Source organism: Ascaphus truei, chromosome 6 (genome assembly GCF_040206685.1).
Source record: "Ascaphus truei isolate aAscTru1 chromosome 6, aAscTru1.hap1, whole genome shotgun sequence".
Classification (NCBI taxonomy): Eukaryota; Metazoa; Chordata; class Amphibia; order Anura; family Ascaphidae; genus Ascaphus; species Ascaphus truei.
The window spans coordinates 78,887,401-78,913,918 of record NC_134488.1 but is presented as its reverse complement, the minus strand read 5'-3'; the positions used below and the strand labels follow the sequence as shown (position 1 = coordinate 78,913,918).

General features: G+C 44.7%; 1 protein-coding gene across 4 annotated transcripts in view; it reads right to left on the bottom strand.

The window, feature by feature from the left end:
- ARHGEF16 (Rho guanine nucleotide exchange factor 16) overlaps positions 1–26,518 on the bottom strand; it is a 104,511-nt gene that overhangs the window by 61,559 nt on the left and 16,434 nt on the right. For 2 of the 4 annotated variants that reach the window (XM_075604898.1, XM_075604897.1), the window contains 3 exons: positions 12,156–12,303; positions 5,287–5,861; positions 2,544–2,595 (listed from right to left, as the gene is read on the bottom strand). In XM_075604898.1, the coding sequence (XP_075461013.1) occupies positions 2,544–2,595; positions 5,287–5,844 (610 nt within the window). In that variant the 5' untranslated portion in view covers positions 5,845–5,861; positions 12,156–12,303. Of the gene's footprint in view, positions 1–2,543; positions 2,596–5,286; positions 5,862–12,138; positions 12,304–26,518 lie in introns of all 4 variants that reach the window. The other 2 variants (XM_075604899.1, XM_075604900.1) reach the window with 2 other exon arrangements.

Here is a 26,518-nt window from a genome sequence, read left to right as displayed (position 1 = left end):
ATCCCATATATACACACACACACACTCTCCCATATATATGCACACACACACACTCAGTCCCATACACACACTCCCATATACACACATACACACTCAATCCCATATACACACATACACACTCCCATATACACACACACACACACACACTCCCATACACACACTCCCATATACACACACACACACTCCCCCATATACACACACACACTCCCCCATATACACAAACACACTCCCCCATATACACACATACACTCCCCCATATACACACACACTCCCCCATATACACACACACCCATATACACACACTCCCATATACACACACTCCCATATATACACACACACTCCCATATATACACACACACACACACACTCCCATATACACACACACACACACACATTCTCTCCCATATACATGCACACACACACTCTCTCTCTCACTCTACACACGGGGGATGGGGTCGGAAGAGAGGAAAGCCCGCGACCATCACCACCCCGCTACCCCCCCCCCCGCGGGGCATGAAGCTATTGGGTGGGCAGGCCGGCATTCCCCCCCACCCCCCCCATACCTCACTCGGCGTAGTGGAAGCTTTGGCGAGGCAGGGTGGGTTGGAGGCACGTGGCGAGGTGTCCCCCAGGGGACAGTCAGCCCCACTGTGGCCGCCACTGCCCTGCTCCCCTCGCCGGCATGTCCCGCAGTGCCGTGCCAAGCAGCTTTGCAGGCTGCTTCTTCCCCCCAGCCCGCGGCGGCATGAAGCTCGTGGGGGGGGGGGGGGGGGCAGGCCGACATCCCCCCCCACCTCATGCGGCGTCTGCGCCGTCATGAAGCTAGCTGGCGGCATATTTTAAGTTTTGGGGAGACGGGTGGGAGGGAGGCATGTGGCGAGGGCCCCCCGCGTACGCCAACCGGGCTGCAGCAGTGGGGACCTCCCGCCCCGGGCAGCGATCGGTAGATCGAGGGGAGGGGAAGGGGACAGGAGCAGGGGACAGGAGCAGGGGAAGGGGACAGGAGCAGGGGACAGGAGCAGGGGACAGGAGCAGGGGACAGGAGCAGGGGACAGGAGCAGGGGACAGCAGAGGGGCCGCAGCATGGAGAGATTGGAGAGTACTTACCCTCCAACAGAGCTCCAGGCAGAAAGAATGGCCGCTCGTTGGGGGCGGGCTCATATAGAGCCTGGCCGCGCACCCACAAAGCCTGGGAGCGCGCGCCAATCAGCTGTCAGGTAGGGGGAGTTTTTTCTTTTTTCCAGCGTGAGCAGGGAAAATTTCAGCGCGAAATTAAAAAAAAACAAACACGTGTGCTGCTTGGGCCAATATTTACTCGCCCTGAGGTTAAATCCCCTCGCCCCGGGCGTGTATAGCATTGTCGAACACTGTATATACATATAAACACATACACACACACACGCAAGGGGTCTCCAAAGCTAAAATAAATGGGGTTCAGCTCTGGAGACCCACTGCTTCAATCCTATGTAAAAAGAAAAAAAAATTTAAAAAGGGGGGAAAAAAAAAAAACGGCCAGCTTGGATTGCTCTATTCAAGATAGTTTATAAACATGGGAGGGGTTGAATTCCCTCTCAATAATTACTTGTCGCTGCGGGTTCAGGAAGTGCTTGCACAACCAGAGCCTCACACCCCTTAGCTTTACTGGCTCTCTGATAAGGTCCAGTGGGCATACCCCACATTAACGTATGCAATGGGACTGGAGCATGTATGTAAAGCGAAAATGTACTTAAAGTGAAGCACTACCCTTTTTCCACTTATCGATGCATATACTGTACTGCAATTATCATATACGTGCATAACTGATGTAAATAATGCATTTGTAACAGGCTCTATAGTCTCCCCGCTTGCGCACAGCTTCGGTACAGGTAGGGAGACGGTATTGCTGTTCAGGACGTGCTGACAGGCGCATGCGCAAGCTGCCGTTTGCCTATTGGGCGATATGTCCTTACTCGCGAGTGTACTTAAAGTGAGTGTCCTTAAACCGGGGTATGCCTGTACTTGATTGACAAACACATCTCCAGTTTGAGGCTTAATTTTTATTTAATGGAGCAATACAAGCAATGTCTTACATGTGTTTTTTTTTATAATAAATCAGTTCTGTAATATTAGAAAATACTTACTACCTTTTGTTTTAAAATGCAACTCTTAATGCAATTTTTAATGAGTTTTAATATACTGAGCATCTTTTGATATCTACAGCAGGTTTTAGCACACCTCCCCTGCAGTGCAAGATCTTTGTAACACTTTCCTGTTCTGCTTCAGAAGATATAAAAGAAGCCTTTAAGATGTCTATAAAATGCCTAGAACCCGTCTAAATTAGCCTCACGCGTACAGTATCTTTATGTGTGAGGCTTTTGTATGTAGAGAACAGACAGACTGTGCGCTTTTACCCCCTCGGAGGCAGAGCTCAACTGGCTGACTACGTGGCATTGCACTTTTGATTTGGTTTCTCCAAATCTACTTCTTGATAAATACACACGCACCACCTTTACCAAAGTAAATGATTGTATTAAGTTAGGATAAAAACTAAATTGCATACATACCATCTTTGAATGAACCTGCATGTCTCTGCATTTTTTTCCTCCCAAATGTTTTCTACAAAACAATAAAACGAATGAATAAACGTATGGCTTATTTCTTATGCAAACAGCCTTCAACTCTTCCAGCCAGGGCATTATTGGCCAGTAATGCCCTGTTCTTCGGGGATTATTACTTAATTAACCATCTATGTACCCTGAACGTTACCATGCTGCAGTGTAAAGCAGTAATGAATTACCATAATACAGTACATGAACTGGCTAAAGTCTCCTCTCTCTGCCAACACCACTACACAAAACCAATAGAGACTAGCCCTTCTATTACTTTGTGTTAAAGTAAAAGTCTGAGCTGATTGGCCATTTCATTTTTTTTTTTTTTGCATTATTTATGTACTTTAATACATCTCTTTCTGCCATTTCCAACACTACTTTTAATTTAAAAATTGAATGCTCCATTCAGGAGATATATATGTGTGAAATGGTAAGTGTACAGGTGAACACCTCAAGCACTACATTTTTATGATTTTGATCACTGAAAAACAAATACAAATAGCAGGACATGCTCACATTGGGAAAGAGGCTAACATTATAGGAGTTAAATTCAAATAAGGTTTCTGGGGCTGGAGGGTGGTTTTGTGGCTTTAATGCCTTGAATGACGGAGGGGCTGCGGCACCAGAGTGGTCATGTGAACGCGCCGGCCCTTAACCCAGGAGACCTTCTCTTCCATTCCCCTGCACAACAGATCAAGTCTGACGCAATCTCCCCTGGAAAACAAGAAATCTGCGGGCATGATGTAGCCACTACGTCATGGCGTCCGTGGATTGCCAGACCCCATGACGTAATGGCTAAGTCTTGGGGCACCCAATGGGTTAAAAGACAGTAGAGGCCGGAGGATTGTTAACACTAAAGGTGGTGAAAACTTTTCAATTCTTATGTATATGAAATTAACTAAGTTGATGTAGAGTAAAGCTCGGTATCACCTATATACGGGTAAAGAGAAACATTTCCTAAAGCACATATACAACAGGAGGGCAATGGAATCATTAGGGCTGATCCTCCAGATCTTCACCATCCCCATTATATTGCAGAGTTAATAAGTTAATGAGAAACCTTTATTAGATGTATATTCTGTGAGGGAGACGGGGAGACAGTGCAGGCTAGAGACAGGTGTCAACATAGAACATAGAACATATGTGTTGGCTTACATTTTAGAAGATGACCCTAGTATATCTTTAATGGGGCGAAATGTATATTAATTATTCCCTTTAAAACACCTTTGGAATTTAATGGAGCTCTCTAGTACAGTTAAGGTAATAAAAATCCTATCACAAAAAGTCCAACAAAAATTGGAGTCTTGTACTGAAGTGAGTGTAAGTGGTCTTTGCTTACAGCCATTACTAGAATAACTTGTGCAGTATTCCTCCCAGAAGCCAGCAAATAGATTTAATAAATCCTGAAATGACAGCAGATCAAAACCAGATGTTCTGTATAAGTCTCTTCCTCTTGTGTTGAGAAATGAAAGTCTCTCTGGTACATATTACTGTGTTTCTAGTCACTTGAAGCTAGTAAGAGAACAGGGGCTAAGGATCAGCACTTCATTGTTACTGCTATTCTGGTTACTACAGACAACACATCTACAACTTCTACTAGGTACCCTTCTCAAGAGAAGGGGCAGATTTACTCATTCATCAACTCTAAAATGTCCAAATGTACCTACGTTTAATACTTTCTTGTCTAAAGTTTCATGCTGTGACTTTGGCAAAAACATTTCTCAAATCTCCTCTTTACTCTACCACTGAAATACTGAGGAATGTCACATTATTATTCATAACTACAGTATCACTTCAATTGTTATAAAATGCAGTGTTTTTCAAACTCAGGGTCACAACCCATTACTGAGCCATGGGGATTATCCACTGGGTCATCACTAGCAGGGTCGCCGATAGGGGTGGAGAGCTGCGATAATTTTCCCGGGTCCAACTTGTGTCTGGGTGCCGGGCCCCACCTCTCCCCAGCTGCTGCAGGCCTGCGGCGGAGCCTTCACTCGCATCTCTCTGCCGGACAGCGCCGGGAGGTGGGCATAACTTCCACATCCACCATCTCATAATATAAAACTAGGGTATTTTTTGTCGGGGGATAAATGAAGTGGGGGGTGGGGGCGGGGGGGGGAATTGAGAGGGGGGAGGAATTGAGTGATGGGACAGAGGTGGAGAGTGTGAAAGAAGAGGAGGTTGTTTTTATTACTCTGGTCATAGTAAAAAAAAAAATGTGTTTCTTATACTAGGTCACGTGAAAAAAGTTTGAAAAACACTGATGTATAATGAATACCTCTTATGCACTGCTATACAGTGAAGGCATACCGAAAATGTTACATTCAGGAAAAATGCAAATAGGCCAAATTGCAGAAGATTGAAACACTAAAGGTGGGAAGGGTGAACATTTTCTTTTTTTTCTTTACAAGATCTGAATTTATTTTTAAAAGAATGCTTTATATGGCTAATACAGTACAACCAATTTAAAATACAGGAGTTCCACATACAACAGAGAATAGAGCACTGGTTCATGGAGGAAAAGAGGCAAGTGTATAGACTTTCAAAATAGTTAGGTGGTAAAGAGTGATCAAGGTCCTAAATCATTACACGAACTAATAATACTTATCCATATAAAATGAATGTGAATATATGGATTCATCAGAACAATGTTTCTATCAGGTAATTATAGGAAATTTTCACATGGTCTCAAACATACCTTGGATCTGCCGGGACTCCGTGGAGGAGGTGCATTTGGATCTTCTGATACAGGCTTTAAGCTGGATATAGGCTTTGGGGGTTCATCTTCTTCAGAGTTCTTAAATCCTTTCATAGCTGCCCTATAAGACTGGTTTCTAAAATTTCTTTTCAATGTCCCCCCAATATCTGCATCATCTTCCGACGTATCCAGACAAATGTCAGGAGTGGACATCCTTTTTGGATCATAGCGGGCTAGTTCTTTGCTCAAAGTTGTTGCAGCAAAGCTGTGATGGCGAGGAACCTTGGTCCTAGTGGCCACAGCTAAGCCCTTTGGGATCATTTGCTGAGTTCCGACCTTAAGTGCAGCTGGACTTTCTGTGCTCAGTATTATTCGGCGGGCTTCCACTGGAGAAGGAGAAGGGTCTGGAGACAAGGAAGCATTATCCATGGTCTCTGAACTTTTCCGCTGTAATGAAGAGGTTGCATTTAAGTTTAGCTTTAGCTCTGAACGAAATTTTTGTTCAAAAAGAAGAAAAGATTTATCCTCCAATGAAGAATCTGAATGCCTGTGAGACATGCCAGCAGTTGGATGGTCTAAAAAAAAAAAAAAAAAAGGCAAATTATATTAGATCTCTATTAATATTCAAACCATTCCAACAAAAAAAGGTTTAAAATTGACATAGGAATGTATATTTAGGTTTCCAAAAATGCTTTGTCGTCAAGTGTCGGCCTACAATGCAATTTGTAGAAATCCCCAGACCCATTCTCAATGGTGCTCCCGAAAATCCAGACAAGAATTAACCCCGGGTCTAGCATCCTGTGTTTGAAATGACACATTTAGAAAGCCTCTTACGAAACTATTAGTTCAAGCAATGTGGTGAAGTTGGCATTTTCATTTCTAGGCTAAACTTTAAACGTGCGATTCTCCCTACATGATGACTTTAAAAAAAAAAAAAAACATTTTGTTAGTAAGAGAGACCACGATCAGTTAGCCAGCAAATAAAAATCATTACAGTATATCTGGATCATGGCTTGACATGCATAACGTTATTTGCAACATTGTGTTGTCTGTAACCGGTAAGTCTTGCAACTGTTATATTCTATTTTATAGGACCAGTGATTCTTTCAAATAAAATGCCCTAAAAAATAAGTATAAGTTGCACATTTCAAATATTTTTTCTCAATAGAATAATAGTTATAAGTTGCCTTGTTAGAGGTAGGTCATTATGTTTACTTTGGGAACGGAATTAAAACAATGGTTACTGTAACAAACCAATAAAAAAAAATCCTTCCTGAGCACACACTGACCCCTTTGTTTGCGGTCTTATTAAAACTGCTTTATAAATGAGCATTACGTCCTAGACTCCAGGGGTGTGCAAACAGGGTGCAAGATTTTCCAGGGGGGGTAGGGGCGAAGCGGTTGCTGGGGCCCCGCACTCTTCCCCAAGATATTTTAATTAAATGCTGGGGGGATCGCGTGAGACCTTCACAACGTCCCTTAGCTTGTCTTCGGCGACGTGTCGCCATAGCAACGCGGCGTAAAATGTTGTCACAGGATCACATGACGTCACGTTGCCATGAAAATGTGGTCATGTGACCCCAAAGATAAGGTAAGGAGGGGGACGCACGCAGGGGGGGGGGGGTAGAGCAGGCAGGGGGCGCGGCGGGGAAAGTTTGCACACCCCTGCTATATTTAATTTTCTTTCCTTTAGTTTCTGGAGTGCCGAAGAGCATAGCCAGAGACAGATTTCCCATGAGGCTGACTAGGCTATAGTGGCAATTGTATGGGGGCAAATTTTTTTGGGGGGGGAGGTGTGTGTTGAGGGGTTTTTATCTTTTCCAGAGTGGCCCCCCTCCTGTAGCATTAAGTTGTCATGGCGACCAGACATCAAATGACATTGCAGTGTCACATGACGCAACGTCATGACGCCAGTACGCTGCGGAAGAGGGCCACCCCTGAGCCTGTGGGTGGCAAAAAGGTACGTCTGCAACTCAGCATAGCCATGCTGTTTTTAGTTTTGGAAACCTTTAAGTTTCTATGGTAGTTTAAAAAAATAAAAATACACAAAACCAAGATGTTCACCACAATCAACTATTATAAAGCAGCTATAATCACAGATTCCATAATATCTCAGCTTTCACTCATATCTCAGGAATGGAGGGGGAGGTTCCCAAACAAAAACTCAGAAAATAAACGAACAGGGATTGCTGTTGGAAGTGCAACCGTGGCGAGGGCCGTACAATGTTTGCTAGACCAAGAGAGGGGGGACAACATGGAAAAGAAGATCCAGCTTGTTTAATTAAGCTACTGTAGTAGGTTAAGTAAACTAGGTTCTGAAATATGATCTAAAATAATAAATACTGTACTGGATTAGTGGAAGTAACCAATTGCTCTAGCAACTGGTTGATGAAAAGTGAACATCATATCTGGTCTCAAAGGGTGCGGCTCAATGAGTCAAAGGGATTGACTCTGAAGACAATGAAGCAGGGGAGCCTCAGACTAAATCCCTGTCTCAGCTCCTTGTGACCATGGGCAGGTCACATTATCTCCCTGAGCCCCCAGCATTAAAATGAGATAGATCGCTCTATGGGGCAGGGACACGTGGATGAAAAATGCTGTAGAGTGCTGCATAAGAATAAAAACTATTATATCGGCGATAGACTTTATAGTTGGGGTGACCAGATGTCCCGGTTTTTAGGGCTCTGCCCTGGTTTTTAGATCCCCCTGGCGAGAGCCGACTGTGCATGTACGAAGAGCTCCAATTGTGTATACGCAGTCGGCACTCGCTATTCACGCATGCGCAGTCGGTGAGTGCCAACTGCACATGCATGACATTTGTTCTGGTTTTTGCCGGGACAAATATGGTCACCCTATTTATAGTGAGATAAGAGAGCACATGTCATTGAACAGATTGCCCATTTTATTAATGACTCTGAAGGAAAGCACCACGTGTAATATCACCACTAGCAATGATTGTCATCAACTAATCTTGAAGTGGATTGAAATAACAGAATTAGATATCTACCATTTCAAATCAAGTCCTGAAAAGCAAATTGATAACCATTTCCCCAAATAGAGGACATACTTGCTTTGGGTTGAACATATAGAGAAGATAAATTCACATGCAGAGGCATGTACTGTGTGACTGTATTATTGCGGAGTATATTGCTAAAAAATATGTGCAAAGTCTCATTCTGCACAATGCCGCCTATACGAATTAATTTTTTTAATGGATAATTTTATCAGAATTCTAACCGGGTTGGTGAACTGTAACATTTTTCATCTCCGGAGCTCCCGCGTCTCCCAAAATACAGTAGTTACTAGTTTAGTTGCTAGTGTTTTTTCCTACTGATTACAGAAATAAGAGAGGCTGCCACATCTCGCAGGTCCTGAGGGCCAATAAGAAGCTACAACTTCGTGGGGAGGGGGGAGGGAATGATACAGACTCCTATTGGACAGTTCTTTAAATGTCCATGAGGGAACATCGGTAATTGAACCAGTAGGTATCTTGGGAAGCGGGCAATCCCCAGACTGAAAATAGACTGACTGTCGTGAAGACCCGCCAGTTCAAATTCTTGGACGGAAAAATTAACTGCTGAATTGGGTGGATTACAGCTTTAACATACTGAACCCAGGAATTGCTCCTGCAATAACCCCCCCCTCCCCCCCCAAAAAAATCTTCAGCTTTTCTATGTTTTCAAATGAAGAAAATTGAAGCGGAAATGGGGTATTATAAAATGTAAAAAAAATAAATGGTGTTTTACTTTCAAACATTACTGCACTGTTACTTTTTTGAAAAGATTGGCTTATTGGCACAGCGTAAGGGCCACCCACAGTAAAAGCTGTAGAAAGAAAAATATTAACACTTCTAGAAGTCATTTTACTACTGCAATTATTAAGGCAAAGACTTGAGGGAAAATGGAGAATAACTTAAAACACTTGTCTCAAATATACTGTATAGCGATTATTTTTATCCTAATTGATGCATAAAAGCGTCAATACAGTATATTCAGTAGCACAGAAAAATCAGGGTGTTACATTAGAACAAACAAAATATTAACAACTTTCCACATACTGATTCAATAGGGGAGGTTTTGCCATCAATCAACTCACAATCTATAAATAATATAATATATTGCGGTTTTAGAAACGTTCTTTCTAATCACATTTCCATCACTTAATTGAATTGAAAATTGTGACACATTAGGGCTGTTCTATAGAGGGCGCGCTTGCTGCAACATGCGCGGGCGCGGCAGTTATAGTTGGCTGTGGTTAGTCAGCCTTCCTATAATTAGGACCGCATGCACGCACGGCAGTGAGCGTGGAGCCGGCCGACAGGAGAGAAGATGAGAAAATAAAGATTTTGCGCCGCTACCGCCGCTGAAATGTATGTATGTTAGGGTGACCAGATGTCCCGGTTTAGCCGGGATAGTCCCGTTTTTTTAATGGCTGTCCCGGCTGCCCTGCATTCTTTAAAATGTCCCGTTTTTGTGTGGCTGTTCCGGTTTTGGCCATCAGAGCAGGGGGGGCAGCAGAGAGCAAAGAATGCAGGCAGAGAGGAGAGCAGAAGCCTGTCTGACTGCAGAGGGTGGGGGCGGGGTTAGTGACACCGGAGCCTCAGCAGTGAGAGCCGGAAGTGAGGTGCCTGCTGCCCCCATGCTCCAGAGTGAAAGGTAGGAGAGTGTGAGTGAGTGTGTGCAGAAATCCCTACAGACAGGACTATTGGCCCAGTGCAGAAATCTCTGCACACAGGACTATTGGCCCTGTGCAGAAATCTTTGCAGACAGGACTATTGGCCCTGTGCAGAAATCCCCGCACACAGGACTATTGGCCCTGTGCAGAAATCCCCGCGCACAGGGCTATTGGCCCTGTGCAGAAATCTCTGCACACAGGACTATTGGCCCTGTGCAGAAATCCCCGCACACAGGACTATTGGCCCTGTGCAGAAATCTTTGCAGACAGGATTATTGGCCCTGTGCAGAAATCCCTACAGACAGGACTATTGGCCATGTGCAGAAATCCCTGCAGACAGGACTATTGGCCCTGTGCAGAAATCCCCGCACACAGGACTATTGGCCCTGTGCAGAAATCTTTGCAGACAGGACTATTGGCCCTGTGCAAAAATCTTTGCAGACAGGATTATTGGCCCGGTGCAGAAATCCCTACAGACAGGACTATTGGCCCTGTGCAGAAATCCCTGCAGACAGGACTATTGGCCCTGTGCAGAAATCCCTGCAGACAGGATTATTGGCCCTGGGCAGAAATCCCTGCACACAGGACTATTGGCTCTGTGCAGAAATCTTTGCAGGCTGGATTATTGGCCCTGTGCAGAAATCCCTGCAGACAGGACTATTGGCCCTGTGCATAAATCCATGCAGACAGGATTATTGGGTCCGTGCAGAAATCCCTGCAGATAGAAGAGAGAATGGACGAGGATGGAGAGAGAGAGAATGGACGAGGGAGGAGGAGAGAGAAAAGAGCAGGGGATTTTGAGAGAAGATGAGGGGAGGAGGGGAGAGAAAATGGGGGGTGAGGGAGGGAAGAGAATGGGGGGACGGGGAGAGATTGGGTGGGAAGGGGTAGGAAAAGGAGAGAATGGGGGGTGGGAAGGGAGAGGGAAAATGGGGGACGGAAGGGAGAGAGAGAATGGGGGCTGGAAGGGAGAGAGAGAATGGGGGACGGAAGGGAGAGAGAGAGAATGGGGGGTGGTATTGGAGAGACACTGGGGGGGTGAGAGAAAATGGGGAGGGGAGGGATAGAGAGAATGGGAGGAAGGTAGAGAGGGAATGGGGGAGAAGGTAGAGAGAGAATGGGAAGAGGTAGAATTAATAATACAGCATCAATGGTGACACTATTAGATACATAGCATTATAATATTCATGTCATTTGTTGTATTAATATTTTTTTTTTATGTGTCCCGGTTTTTCATTTTCAAAATCTGGTCACCCTAGTGTGTGTGTATATATATATGTGTATGTGTTTATATGTGTGTATATGTGTGTATATGTGTTTATATGTGTGTATATGTGTGTATATGTGTGTATATGTGTGTATGTGTGTGTGTGTGTGTGTGTGTGTGTGTGTGTGTGTGTGTGTGTGTGTGTGTGTGTGTGTGTGTGTGTGTGTGTGTGTGTGTACAATGTTAATAATTTTTTCTTACCCACGTATTTATTTATTAGAAACGTATTTATAACACAATCTACACACATACATACACACAGTACCTCACTGTGTCGCTCATAGCATACACACAAAAAAAGTGTGCGGCTCATGCACGCACGTTCGCACAGGCACGCGCACGGCCGCACACACTATATTATACGGGCCTTATGTGTTCAAGTATCTGGAATCTCAGATGATGCCACAGCAAAATCTCAAGGCCACTAATATGGGAAAAATAAAATAAAGTTCTCAGTGCTTGTTTCAGTGGGAAAAATCAAAGGGCCCACGGGCCTCAAATGTATAAAAGTTCATAAGGGCTCTCTATTATTTTTCATTTCGGGATACAGCATCATGTGCATTTTGCACAAAGTCAGATGGCACTTATAGAGCTGGCAGAGCCAGCAATGCACGGTGGAACACTGAAGTATTAAGGACATTACAAGTAGTAATGCAGTACAATGTGGTCCAATTGTTCTTAGAGCAGCAGTCCATGTTAACCACCATTTTTTTAAGGGGGAGGAGCATTTTAGTTTCTCTTAGTTTATCAGTTCGCCATTTACATATATATATTTTTAAATGATGCTCCGTTCAGGAGATAGAACCGTTAGAAATATTAAGTGTCCAGGAGCCCAGTACAGTCGAAAGGTTACTGTACCATGGACTCAGAAGCTAGATGATTTTTTAACACACACAAAAAAATATCATTACTTATTTGTTCTCTTAACCTTTTCAGTGTTGGAAATCCAGACCGCTGGCAGTTGGAGTTATGCTCCCTTCAGTAGCAAATCGCATGACCATCACCCTGGCTGACGAAAAAGTAGTGGAGTGGGCGCCACTTCTGTTACCATTCATTAGAAGTTAGCCGATCAGCCCCTAGAAAACAAGCATTTTTGCCATGACATACTTGGAACGTCAATGATATACCAGATATGTAAAAGGTTAATACGGCAGCAGTGTCCACTTCAGAACATGTACTGTATTGTATACAACATACAGTGAAATGCGCTTTCATATTTACAGCAATAAATAGTTTTATGTTGGCTTCCCAAGTTCACAACTGTATGATTTTCACAAGGAAGTGGAAGGACAAATGGATACGAGTCAGATTCTAGAATCAATTGCATGAGCATGTATAAACATTGTATCATTATATAACTGGGCGGTCAAGTCCCAAACTGAAAGTCGACTGCAGTGGAGACCTTTATTCCTTCTTTGTCTTTACAATCCGGTGATAAGAGACGGCAAATGCATTGAAACAATATAGCCACATTTACTAAGGGATTGCTGTTTTAGAACAATTTGCACTCTCTCTTTTTAAATTGTAGGCTTACTGAGAACCTCTGCTTGGGAGCCTATTCAAACAGAGGTGGGACTTTTGTTTTTATGCCAGTATCAAGTCTTTATTGTTGCACAATTTACATTAGAGCTGTCCTGCAGAGTGCAGGGCTCATAGGTCCCAGTGGGTCTTAAGCGGGGTGCTCTGCTCGGTATCCCCCCATGGATTTTCTTTTAAACTCACCTTCCCAGTTAGTGCACTTTGGTTATTATTTACAGGTGCACTTGGTTGCCGGTTTATGTTAATTTTTAGTTTATAAACTACTTACTCGGGTTGGTCACACGATTGTGACCAATCAGCCAACTGAGCCAATTAATATTACACATCTGATTGGTCACAATCGTGTGACCAATCAGATGTGTAATATTGATTGGCTCAGTATTTATCTATAAAATAGATCTACTGTAGTTAGTTTTTAAGAGTTGTCTATTAGGGACATTTTCCCCTTAAAGCGGCAGTCCAAGTGACATGTTTTTTTCTTTCAATATTGAAGTAGTGGGTCTGCGGACCTGAACTGTGTTGATTTCAGCTCCGAGGACCCCCTGCTTCCATAGGCGGGGTGAGTCGCGAGGAAGCACCGGCGGCCATTTGTCCTAGACCAGTATTCAGTACCCCAGAGGAAGTGGCAGTTCCAGAACTGTGCAGGAAAGTAACAGTAACGTTACACAGAACCGTAGAAAAGAAGATCCTGGCACTCGGTCTTTGCAACATGAAGACGTAATCACAGCCAAAAGGTCCAACGTTTCAACTGCACATGCAGTCTTTCTCAAGGTGAGGGCTATATAGAGGGCAGCAGAGAGCAATGATGCTGGCAGGGAGGAAAGTGCGGAGCCCCAGCAGTGAGTCAGTGTCTGCTGCCAGGGCAGATGGCCTCCCCTCCCCCGCCCCCCCCTCCATGCTCCACCACAGTGATAGATAGGGTGAAAAATGGGGAGAGAGAAAAGACACACACACACACACACACACACACACACACTCTATAGGGAGACAGAATGGATGGAGAGACACAGCATTGAGAGAGACAGCATGGGAAGGGTGAAACGAGAATGAAGGGATGGGGGGGAGAGAATGGAGGGATGGAGAGAGAGAATGGAGGGATGGGGGGAGAGAGAATGGAGGGATGGGGGGAGAGAGAATGGAGGGATGGGGGGAGAGAGAATGGAGGGATGGGGGGAGAGAGAATGGAGGGATGGGGGGAGAGAGAATGGAGGGATGGGGGGGAGAGAGAAAGAGAGAATGGAGGGATGGGGGGGAGAGAGAATGGGTTGGAGAGAGAATGGGGAAGGTGGAGCGAGAATGGAGAGATGAGGGGTAGAGAAAATTGAGGGATGGGGGAAAGAATGGAGGGATGAGGGCGGACAGAGAGAATGGAGAGATGGGGGGGAGAGAGAGAATGGAGAGATGGGGGAGAGAGAGAGAATGGAGGGATGGGGGGAAGAGAGAATGGGGAGGGTGGAACGAGAATGTAGGGATGGGGGAGAGAGACAGAATGGGAATGGTGGAATGAGAATGGAGGGATAGGGGGTAGAGAGAATGGAGGGATGGGGGACGGAGAGAGAGAATGGAGGGATGGGGACGGAGAGAGAGAATGGAGGTGTGAGTGTGAAGGGGGGACAGAGAAGGGCTGAGAGACAAAGGAGAAGGGACGCAGTTGGTGATGTCATTTGTTTTATCATTATTTTTTTTAATGTGTCCCATTTTTACTTTTGTAAATCTGGTCACCCTAACACTGGGCCGTGAAAGCAGTAGTTCACATCCCTGTACCCATTTCTTGCCAATAGTGGAGCAGTGACTGAAAGGACAGAATCTCCTAAAGTCATGTCGTGTTTTTAGTTCTCCACAGTTACACGCAGTTTAAAATATGCTACTTTAGGAGGTTAATCTCCTATAACCCTCAAGAAATAGTGGTTTAAATCCAGACTGGATTTTCCTGCTTGTTTTACAAGATCTGCAGATATTAACCATAACAAGAAAAACTAATGCAGAAACATGTTCTAAGTGGATAAATAGCTTCTGAAATGTGGAAGTATATGTATCAACTGAACAACAGGATAGAACATGGTTTTCAAATGATTAGTGGAAAGTGATAGAACTATAATACATGCACAGGGTAGGTGGAAACAGTTAAACACTAACCCCAATCGGTTAGAAGCTGTAGAGTCCAAAGTACCAGATGCAACTTTGTGCATCTCCTATTTCCAAAGGTTTTGTAGTCAGCCAGGTGATATAGGTATGGATCTCGACAGGTCTTACAGTATATAGTCAGCAGAATGTAAATGGTGTGGATCTCGTGTAAAACATAAAAAAATATAATGTAAATATTTTTCAATATTTGATGTATTCTAAAAAAAATAATAAACATTTGAATGCGCACTCACAATATGTAGATAAATAAAAGCATTTGTTTAGAGGTTTAAACTCATGGTTGCCACCACTCTGGGTTTTTCCCGGAGACTACGGGGTTTCAGCCACGTATCTCTGTGCTACGGGTTTATCTGGAAAATCTCCGGGCAGCGAAATCTACCCCAGCAAATCCCGTCAACATTGCTGTGCAACGAGAAATTATGCCTCGGTGCCCTGACAATGGGCCGTGACGTCACGTGATGCCCGTTGCCATGACAGCGTGCTGTCACGCAACACCATAAGGCATCCCGTTGTCATTGCAACGTGCTCCATTTGACTTTGCGGAGCCATACTGACTGGACCTTGCAGGTGAGATGTTGGGAGATGCTGCCAAAGGTAAGAGAAATAAAGAAGATAAATAAATGTGAAAAAATGTTATTGCAAAATGTCACTGGGGTAGCCTTCAATAGAAGATGGCAACCCTGTTTATACTCTATTCAGTCACGGCGATCTCACCGCCGCTTGGCCGCCCTCCGTGACTGGAACCAACTCTGCGTCATCACTTCCGGTTTGAAGTCCACAACGTCACTACCGGTTCTCAAGACCCGGATAGCTGGGAGATGTTAGGACAGCATAACAGCGTCCTCCCCTTTCCCCTATTCCTTGTTCACGTCAGAAGAATTGGACCAGCAAATCACCTAATTGTCCCTCCATGGATTTTTTTGCACATGTTATATACATATTATTTTCACTGACTATGAGTCACTTATCACAAATATAGGAGCACCTTCTTAACCTTCTTATTTTTTTTCACATGTATATATTTCACATGTGCACAAAAATATAAAGTGTAACAGAGCACTACTCACGGAAACAAAGACAGACAAAAATGAAGAAGAAAGTGCGTATTCCATAAAAATATGAATTATTTATTGGTCATATGAAAAAGGAGCGAAGGTGCCGCCCCACCAACGCGTTTCATGCTGAAGTGCTTTATCACGGTACGTTGATAAAGTGTTTCGGCGTGAAATGCATTGGTGGGGCGGCACTTTCGCTCTTTTACTCTTTCTATTTTTGTCTTCATTCCAACAACGGAAGCACTCCAAGAACCTTTGAAGCCAGGGAAATTAGTTTGGACGCAGCACAACACAAGTGAGTCCATTTTGATAGCGATATCCCATTAGGTGGATGGACTGAGGTATGAATTGAGTGATTCTATATGCTGCTGTTTTTGGACTGTTTATATCAATTACCTTCACACTCACATATTGGGAGGTTACCAAACTAGTATGCTACACTATCTACCTGTCCATAGTTCACTATAATTCATTCCTAGGTTCACTAAACGAGAATTCAAACCACACAAATAATCAAAATATTATACACGGCCCCCTATAATTGCATAACTGTGGACTCAATGTAACCACTATCACAGGAGTAATATCCCCAGCAATTCCTCTATAAGTAAACACAGTGTGTAATATAACTTGGTCTCTGTGGAGGCCTTAAACCAGCTCGATAAGGTCGGGATGCAGAGAGGACACTTGCAATGCCAGCGTTGTAAGTAGTATGTCCCGGGTAACGCACACCGCAAGGTGCGCAATAACAAATCCCCGGAGAGTACAAACAACGCAGGACCCAATAGGGTAATATACGACCTGATAGCCGTGAACCATAAGCAGCCGTTGAGCTCCGTGTAAAGTCAGGAGCTGCCGTTACTCCAAGCACAAGCCGCGCATGCGTCAACTGCTTATGGTTCACGGATATCAGGTCGTATATTACCCTATTGGGTCCTGCGTTGTTTGTACTCTCCGGGGATTTGTTATTGCGCACCTTGCGGTGTGCGTTACCCGGGACATACTACTTACAACGCTGGCATTGCAAGTGTCCTCTCTGCATCGAGACCTTATCGAGCTGGTTTAAGGCCTCCACAGAGACCAAGTTATATTACACACTGTGTTTACTTATAGAGGAATTGCTGGGGATATTACTCCTGTGATAGTGGTTACATTGAGTCCACAGTTATCTTTCCTCAACATTGCAAGATCCATTACCATTTAGGATACCTGTATACACAACCATGCAGCATAATATATAGCGTTTTTTCCACTATTAGCTATATATTTGGAACACATTGTGTTCACATAGCACCGTGACCAAACACATTTGGGGATTTTATTTATGCACTGTTGTGCATTTTTATAGTGTCTCGTCGGTTTTTACAGCATATACTATTAAAGTCTTTTTTATTTTATATTTCAGTGTGACCTTTTGGTAGTGTATCCTACATCAGGATTGGCCAATATCCAGCCAGTGTTCAGTAGACATTATATCTATTTTGTCACCTACCTTGAGTGCAATTATAGGGGGCTGTGTATAATCTTTTGATTATTTGTGTGGTTTGAATTGTGCTTTCTCCCTTGCACCAGGTAGATTGTGTTTCTATGTATGTTTGTCTGGTGTAGCGACGTACTTTCTGTGTGTATACTCACTAAACGAGAACACTGTTCTTGAATATTTCTAGATGCGTCTGTCTACTGGTCTTTAGCACCACGCAATTTTCTACCTGTTCACTTAATGTACACAAACTTGGATACTTAATGTACCCAATATTACATACAAGTAAATGTAAAGGGGTTAGCTCTCCCAAGCAGGGCCCTCATTACCTCTTTCTATCTGTTTGTACATGTTTGTCCTCACTTGTATGTAACTGTTCATGTTTTAGTCATATGCATAACTCTGTACTGCATTGTACTGCGCTGCGGAATATGTTGGCGCTTCACAAATAAACGATAATAACAAGGGTCCGCTTACAGGTGCCTTATTGTCCACTTAATCCCAGATTTACCCGAGGGCCACATTGTGTGTGGATCTACAGTTTAAGTGTTTCCCATGCCGCAGTCAAGTGAATAAAGTCATTTGGTAACTGTTAGATTTCAGTGTGTAGATTTCTGGGGAAGCACATAAATTTAGTCCCCGGCTTCGGCTTACCTATGACGTGGTCAGCCCCAGCCAATCCCCTGCCAGTTTAAAGAAAGAAAGAATTCCGTGCTAGAAGCCCTGTGCTTTTCATGACTGGCAGTACATTGAAATTCACTCCATATAGGTGAGGAGTATAGACACATCTGTACAAAGCTGCAGTTTCCAGTGAAGCTGCTCAGTATTACCACATGCAGTACTGTTAGAGCACCACATGTGCTGATTTAACAGACACTGAGAAACAATAACCGAAACTTTAGTTCCTGCGATGTGTTGAGCCTGCCAACCTGCAGCAATAGCTGCATCATTTCTGCCCAGCATCATACAGGCCTTGATTCCTTCCCCAGAGGTCATCTTCCCCATTTGCACGAACTACATCGTACCATTCTGACAGGTTCGGACGTGGTTTGTGAACACCACTGTTCTTATTAGTCAGGGATAGTTAGGTGGACCCTCGCCACATGGTACTAATCAAGCAACACCTACACACTACAACACCAAGAGTTTCCAACGGAACAGACTATTGCTGAGAAAAGGTGCCGTGAGAGGAGGTGGGGCGCAACTTATGGTAAACCTATAAAAGGGTGAGGAACAAACAAACAATAGATCTTTATTTAAAAAAAAAAAAAGACGACATCAAAAGCAGACTACGCATGCGTGAGCAATGAGCGTTGGCGCTCATCGCTCGTGCAGGAATAAGCTCGCGCATGCGTGGCAGGCAATCTTGGACGTTTTAAGATATTTAAAAATTCCTCCCGGACGGCGTGCTTAAAATCAAAAAGCCAGACGTGTCTGGGAAAATAAGCACGTATGGTACCTTTTATCCAATAAACTACCCATTATTGTTCTCAATGTCTGGTTTACATTATACCGGTGAGGGAATTGTGAATTATATGTGTATTAAGGTTACAGATTGTTCCACTCAGGTACCAGTGCAGGTCTCAATGCCCATTTGCTGTCCAAGCCCAAAAAACCCTATCTGTCCTATTCAGTTCCTAACCCCATTGTCACAGAGCAGGTCCCCTCAGGTGTATTGATCAGAACACTTTACATTCTACGTTGGGGAGAAATCCCCTGGAAGCACTAAACCACGACAAATATCCTTTTCTCTACCGCCAAAGAGCTCAGGTCGCTCACTTCCCTTGGTTCGCCCAGGGGCAAGCTAGAAATGGACTGCTGTTAGCACCAATCTATAAGATTACCAATCACCCAAACTCTAAAAAACCCGCCACATAAATAACACCCATGAACCGCAGATTAAAAAGAGCCACAAAACCAGAAACCATCGATAATTATTAGAAATACACCAACTAAAAGCGCTTTAAAAACTGAACAGTGCTCCCTGTCACGGTGACTTTATGGCAGGCTGTAATTTACACAAAATATATATAAATATATATATACCTGGGTCTGAACTGGGACGAGACTTAGATATGATAAAATATAATTTATTCCTTGATAAAGGTGAAAACACAATAATGTACAAATAACAGGCAAAATATGGACATTTACTTAAAATGGAAATGATGAAGCAGTCATATCTGGACTGGCAGTTCATACAGCACTCTTCATAGTCATCAAGACACCAAAGACATGAAAAGACCTCTGGCAGGAAGACAGTGCATAGCGTTTCTCTCAGCAATCAAGATGGTATAGAACAGACTGAACACTGGATAAAGGGTTGACCACAGATTATATACCTTTTGTGGTCCTATCTTTAACCTTAAGTACAGGTGATTGGTTTTCAATTACCTCCAGCCACTCACGAACCTGGGAACACATTTTGATCCCTGCCCCCCTGCTTGTTGGGACATGCGCAGTAGAGCTCTGGGGTCTCATTTCTATAACCCCTCCTCTATATCAGGAATGCCAGCTAGTCTACCAAATGGAGTACCTGGCAGGAAATCCTTTGTTGTGAGGTGTGAAATGGAACACTTGAAGACTGCTCTGGTTTGAGTAGTCTCCACCCTCATGCAAACAGTAGAGGTGACAAAATCCTTTGAAACATACTTAAGTCCTAGACATTGGGTCGCCTTTCAGGCCATATGCTACCCTGGTATGCAAAGGAATTTCCTCTGGGTTTTACCCATACCTTGAAACACAGTATGTTGGATAAAACATGAACATAGTAAAATATCCGGTTCCTTTGGGTCCAGCAGGTCCAAACTTCCCAGTTCTCAATGCCGGAACTGGGACACCCTAGGGTCCAATTTGCGACCTGCTACGACCTGGGAAACCGGAGATACACAAATACACTTAAAACCGTTTCTCATTTTAATACATAAAACTCCGCTGTAAATCAAATCACGGTTTTTCACTAAATCCCCATTGAAAACAACGGGTTCCGCCGCCATAGACTTTCAATGGCAAACCGCCGCCATTGGCGGCTATCGGAATCCCCGCCATAGACTTTCAACGGGGCGATGCAGCCGTTGAAGTCAATGGGAGTTTTCCGCCGTAGCCGGTCAATGGGTTTTGGCCGACATTGGAGTCTATGGGAAAAGTCCCGAACCTTCAAGGGGGTCCATACTCCGTCGGGTTGGTCCAAGCGGGTCAAGGATGGTTCTGCAGCGACGCCGGAGCAGTGGCTACAGACACCCCAACCCCCGATCCACTGGGCCCTCCGGAACCGGAGCTATGGAATACCAAAATTCAGCTTTTCACACTTAGTCGTTTTCTCGAGCTGTTTCTGCCGCCGCCATTGGAACCTATGGCGCGGTCCGCTCTTCTCGGTTCGACCCTTATCGGGGGTCCAGGATACGGGACCCGGTGATGGTCGAGTGTGGGGGAGGTTTAGGAACTAGGGACAGAAAGAATTTTATTTCTAGGGGCCCTAGAACTGTTTATTCCCACGCCACTTGTCGTTGAACTTGACTTGTAAGTGATCAAAGCTCTCCTATTGAAAATGTATCCGCTTTGCGGTTAAGCGGTTTGGACGGCTGCCAACTTGTTCCTGGAAAGCTCTCTCGATGATTTCTCCATTGAAGTCAATGAGCCCATTGACTTTCAATGGGAAACCGCCGCTCTCCCTCTCGGACGCCATCTGCTGGTCTTCTCAGGAACAGGACTCCACAGCAAGATTCACCATTAAAAAGCATTGAGCCCTAATGGCGGCCTATGGGAACCTGCAAAATGGTGCCTGAAAAGGCGGGAAAATTACACAAAGGGCTATAATCACTATACAACCAGTAACCCTTGTGCTCCCGGATGGATCCTAGTGTGTGTGTGATGCAGACACTGATTAACAATAAAACATGGGGGAACAGGGAATATAAATTTTCAGGTTATGACAAGGGTTAAATCACATGTCTGGGCCTCAGCCCAGTTAACCCCTTGTCTCCCTGGTGAGGTTAGAGGGTGGCCCATGGGGGTGTAACCCCTTTAATCCCAGGCCAAACCCTCACGACCGTCACACTCCCGAGCTTTATCTGTGCACAATACCGAGCCTCAGCTGAATGTTTCCATATGAGGAGGAGACAGAACAAGCACTGCCCATGTAGCCCATGCTAGTTAAGTGCCAGCAAGTTAATGAATAGTATTTGAGGCTTTCTGGTGATATCTTTTCAGCAGGAGTGATTTCTGTAAACATGTCACAAGAACACAGGAATATTCTTGTAGTCGTGTCTTATTCAGACTGCCCACGTTTACTCTGTATTTACGGGGCTATATGATCTGTGCTAGCAATCCCATTCCTCCAGTAAGTATTTTATGTTTGGAATACCTCTTCAAAAATCAAGATACTGCTAAATAAAGTAATACAGAGTATGATTGCTTACAAGCCTCTTTTCATCAAATACAAATTCCAAAATTTTTTGGAACAGATAGTTATCACAATATCATACTGCCCTTTAAAACCACAAATGGCATTACTGTATGTTTTGAAAAGCTTATTGCTATGAAAATTAGGGCACTAAATCAATGTAGTGAACCTGGGAAAGGTCGATGTGTTAGGGGTGCTTACAGATACATGTCTAAGGAGCATGAACTTTGAATGACAAAGAACTGTATGCAGATTAGTGTCATACTGTACATTGGAGCATATTCATTTTCTAGGGTTTGATTCTGGGTTGATTTAAAAGCATGTTTTCTTACGCTGTCCTCAGGCGCAATAACTTGCTTTGGAGCTGCTGATGCTGGCATTTCAGACAGCATGAAATAGGGAGTATAACCTGCCACAAGGTCTTACACCCTTTCCAGAATCCCCATCCCTATAATGAGATTGTTGATTAAACTGCAATAACAATTGTTAACAGCCATTTAGTTGGCTTTTTACAGGAACATGGCAAGTATTTTCGCACTTGCACAGGACCTTATTCATAAAGCTGCCATACTGCTGCTCGCAATGCAAACGTGTGTGACAGGAGGGGGTAACCAGGCTCTATAATAAAATGTTAAGCCCGTCTTGGTTACCCCTGCTCCGTGTATAAGGGTTCAAGAGAGTTAGCTCCCTGCTCCGTGTATAAGGGTTCAAGAGAGTTAGCTCCCTGCTCCTGGATAAGGGTTCAAGAGAGTTAGCTCTTGTGCTCAGTAACATTGTACCATTCCAATGTACTGTCTGCAATAAAAGCATTTTTTGTATTTTTCCCTTTCCGGGCATCCAATCAAGCAGAGATTGCTAGAAAACGTAAGTGTGACTCCCCACTAAAGTACCCTGCTTCAGCACAGTCCAGAATGGAGAATGAGGCACAGGCATAAACATGTATTCCTGTTGGAGAGGGAATCCCTAGGTTAAGGGTGGTACCCCAGCTAGTGCCAAGGTGACCCACAACCAGTATAGGGTTTGCGAGTGCCCCAATCATATATAACGTTGGAGGGGGGGGAAGAGGGGACGGACTCAGAGTCCAAACTGAGTCCAAGGGACAGTGTGTGGGGAATAAGGCAGAAGAAATAAAACGACAACATTTTTCCCTTTTCTATTCTTGTCACCCAAGACTCAGAAGAGTATTAAAAGATACATTATATTAAAGTAATATGCTTTTTAAATTCGGAACCGATGTCCAAACATGCAAACCCATAGGCGCCGGTAGGTCAGTTAGACATCGGAGTTCAAAGCAACCAGAGGAAGCCCAGAGGTGTGAACAGCATTTGGTCAGCGGGGGAAAGCGGAGTACCAGATTCGGAGATCAATGGCAGTCCTCTGGGATGCCACTTGTTCTGCCAGACCTGGTGGAGCCTGCCCAGCGGGTGGCATTGAGATAGCCAGGGAGAGAGGTTGCAGGCTTGCGCATGTCTCTTGGCTATTTCGGATTTCCCGCTGACCTGGCTTTTCTAGTCGGCTTAGCTGCTTGGGAAAGTTCCCACACGTTGATTGGCTGCTCAGTTTTGTGAATGAAACTGAAAATACTATAATAACCTGTGAGACAATCCTATTTGGAGTCCCCGCAGCAATAGCGCGAGTGGGCTTTTCAAAGTTGCTTCTGTGTGAATAGCAAAGCAACCTGCTTTGATTTCGAGTCTGAAAAGTCTGCCCACCAGAGTCTAAGTCCAGCTTTTTGGGACCAAGTTCTCAGAAACGAACGTAGCGGACGCAGCTGGGATTTTATGCCAATTTGAGTTCCAGGAGATTTGGACTAACTTGCAGTCAGGAGGGACTAAGTTCTCAGAAGAGAACGTAGCGGTGGTGTTGTGAATTTTATGCCGATTTGGATTCCAGGAGATTCTGGGCTAAGTCCCGGTCGGGGTAAAACTCTCCCACAGAGTTCCGTGCACCTAGGAAAGTCTAGTTTTTGACCCCAATCCCAAAGTAATCGTGTCTTTTTGTCTGTATTTTGAGTTCCATTGTGTGTAAACAAATGTATGCCGAATAAATTACAATTTATTTCATAATCTTGTTTTGCTCAATGAATGATCCTGGTACAAAAAGGTGTAAATAACCTGGTCTCCCATGACAATGTGATAACTGCCACTGACTAGAATGGCAGCTTTCCAGCGATTCCACTGTGATCAGCAGTATAGCATCTTAAGGCCCATTCAGTTCAACATCACAAACATGCCTTTGCTGTAACAATCCACGTGGGAAGCATATTTTGTTTGCACTTTATTCTTTTCACTAAGGCACTCCTGTTTTTTAACTACACTAGCTCATATAGTGCTCCTAATTTTTAACCCCGTCGGCACCGCATACATCCAAAGCTTTTAGCTAGATTGTCATTTTGTTTCCTCTGCTCTCTATGCAGTGGAAGAAACACATAAGACAGTATAAAATTGGTAGTGTAGGACCTGCTGATGGGGTTTACCTTGCTGTGGTTGCGGGCCTGACATGTTTTGGCCAAAAGATTGAACCAAATGACCCATACTTACGTGAAGAAAAAAAAACCCATAGGAACAACATCTACTAATGAGCTAAATAATTTGTCATATTGGATGTGCATTGGGGATGATGAACATTCTTTGTTCATCATGAACACACTACTAAACAGGACTGGTGAGAGTTAAGGATGTGCAAACTGCCAACTGTATGCAATTTACAAAAGGGACAAATCGCTTCCATTACACCTAACAGCAATCTGAAGTTCCATCTTCAATCATAATGTAATTTCTTATTGTTTAGCATATTGTAGTTACTGAAATAAGATCATTATGACCAAGTACCCTGTAGGACACTTACCACTAAGCTTCAATAAACTGGAGCAAGCCATTGCAGATTACTTGAACCACTTTTGAACAAAGTCTAAAGCACCCTCGCGTCTGTTACTGAAACCAACCTTTAGATTGTAAGCTCCATTGGTCAGGGACTCCTTTATACCATGGTTTATACATTTCCCTGTATTGTATTACATTTCCTATTTCTTCTTTAACACAATATATAATAAAAAAAGATACACATTGGACATGCCACAAAAATTGCTCTCTAAAACATTAAAAATGGGTATCTTCTACATTAAAGAAAAAGCTATCACAGCAGGCAAATAGCGGTATTATTAAAGAGTCTTTTCCAGGTACTTCATTGCTGACAACATTATAGAACTAAAAGCTTTGGAATGAACTACAGAGCAGAAATAAAAGAGACATTATCCTAGTAACTCCGAAGATTCCTTTTATTCTTTTCAAACAACCTGACATGACCACTGAAATGCATTCTCATGCCCCAGTAAACTTGGAGCCTGTAGGCCAGTTTGTGTTTTGGATACAATTTACAAAGAAGATCGAATGGGGAACCACTTGTACTTTGTAAGGTTATTCTAGAATGCATAAAAGTAAAAGCACTCATCCAAGCAACACTATATGTTGTTTATTTGTCAGAAAATTAATGTTATACATTTATGTCTAGAAAGTTCATTTCAGCAAGGTACTTTTTGAAAATACATTATTAATCTTAAGAAATACTAGCTGAGAGACCTGGCGTTGCCCGGGAGTTAAATTTCCCGCTCCCTCCTCTCCCCCTATTTCTGTGCTCCCCCTCTTTCTCCGCCCCCCCCCCCCAGAGGGAGGGAGGGACAGTGGACAGGAGGGGGTGGGGGGAGGGAGGGACAGTGGACAGGAGGCGGGGGCGGGACAGTGGACAGGAGGCGGGGGTGGGACAGTGGACAGGAGGCGGGGGAGGGACAGTGGACAGGAGGCGGGGGAGGGACAGTGGACAGGAGGCGGGGAAGGGACAGTGGACAGGAGGGGGGGGGGACAATGGACAAAAGGGGGGAGGGGGGACACTGGACAGGAGGGGGGTAGGGACAGTGGACAGGAGGGGGGGGGCAGTAGACAGGAGGGGGGACAGTGGACAGGAGGGGGGGGGACAGTGGTAAGCTGCGGGTGAGGGGGGGTGAGCCGGCGGCAGCTACAGCATTGTTGTGGCTTGTGGGAAGGCTGGAGGGTCCCCGTGGGAGGGTGGTGTGGTTTTAAAGTGGGGTGGTGGTATAAAAGGTTGTGTGTTTCCATTTTTGGTGGCTGCTAAAAGAGTAAAAGGCAGGTCAGGTCAACGTCAGAGAAGGCTATATTTATTATAGGGTAAGAGGGGTGCACAGTTGAAATCGTGCGGTAAGGGTGATAGAGGGTAGAGCGTAGTGCGGAGCGCCATTTTAACATTGTGGCGTCCGACACGGTGGAGTAGTGCGGAGCGGCCGGTAAGTTGTACCGTTCGTAAAGAGAGTCCGCTGAGGGTGGAAGGCGCGCCGAGGGGGAAGGTAAGCTGCGGGTGAGGGGGGGTTGTGAGGGGGGGTAATGGGGAGGGGGGGTGAACCGGTGGCAGCTACCGCATTGGTGTCGCTTGTGTGAAGGCTGGAGGCGCGCGCGGGGGAAGGCTGGAGGCACGTGCGGGGGAAGGCTGGAGGCTCCCCGTGTTCCCCCCCCCCCCCCCACCGGCCGCCCCAGGGGACAGTCAGCCGCGCTCCCCCCTGTGGCCAAGCAGGGTTAAGGGCGCCGCAAGGGGGGAAGGTAGCAGGGAGGTGAGGGGGGGGGGTGATGGCGGGGAGGGGGATCTGTGGGTGAGGGGGGGTG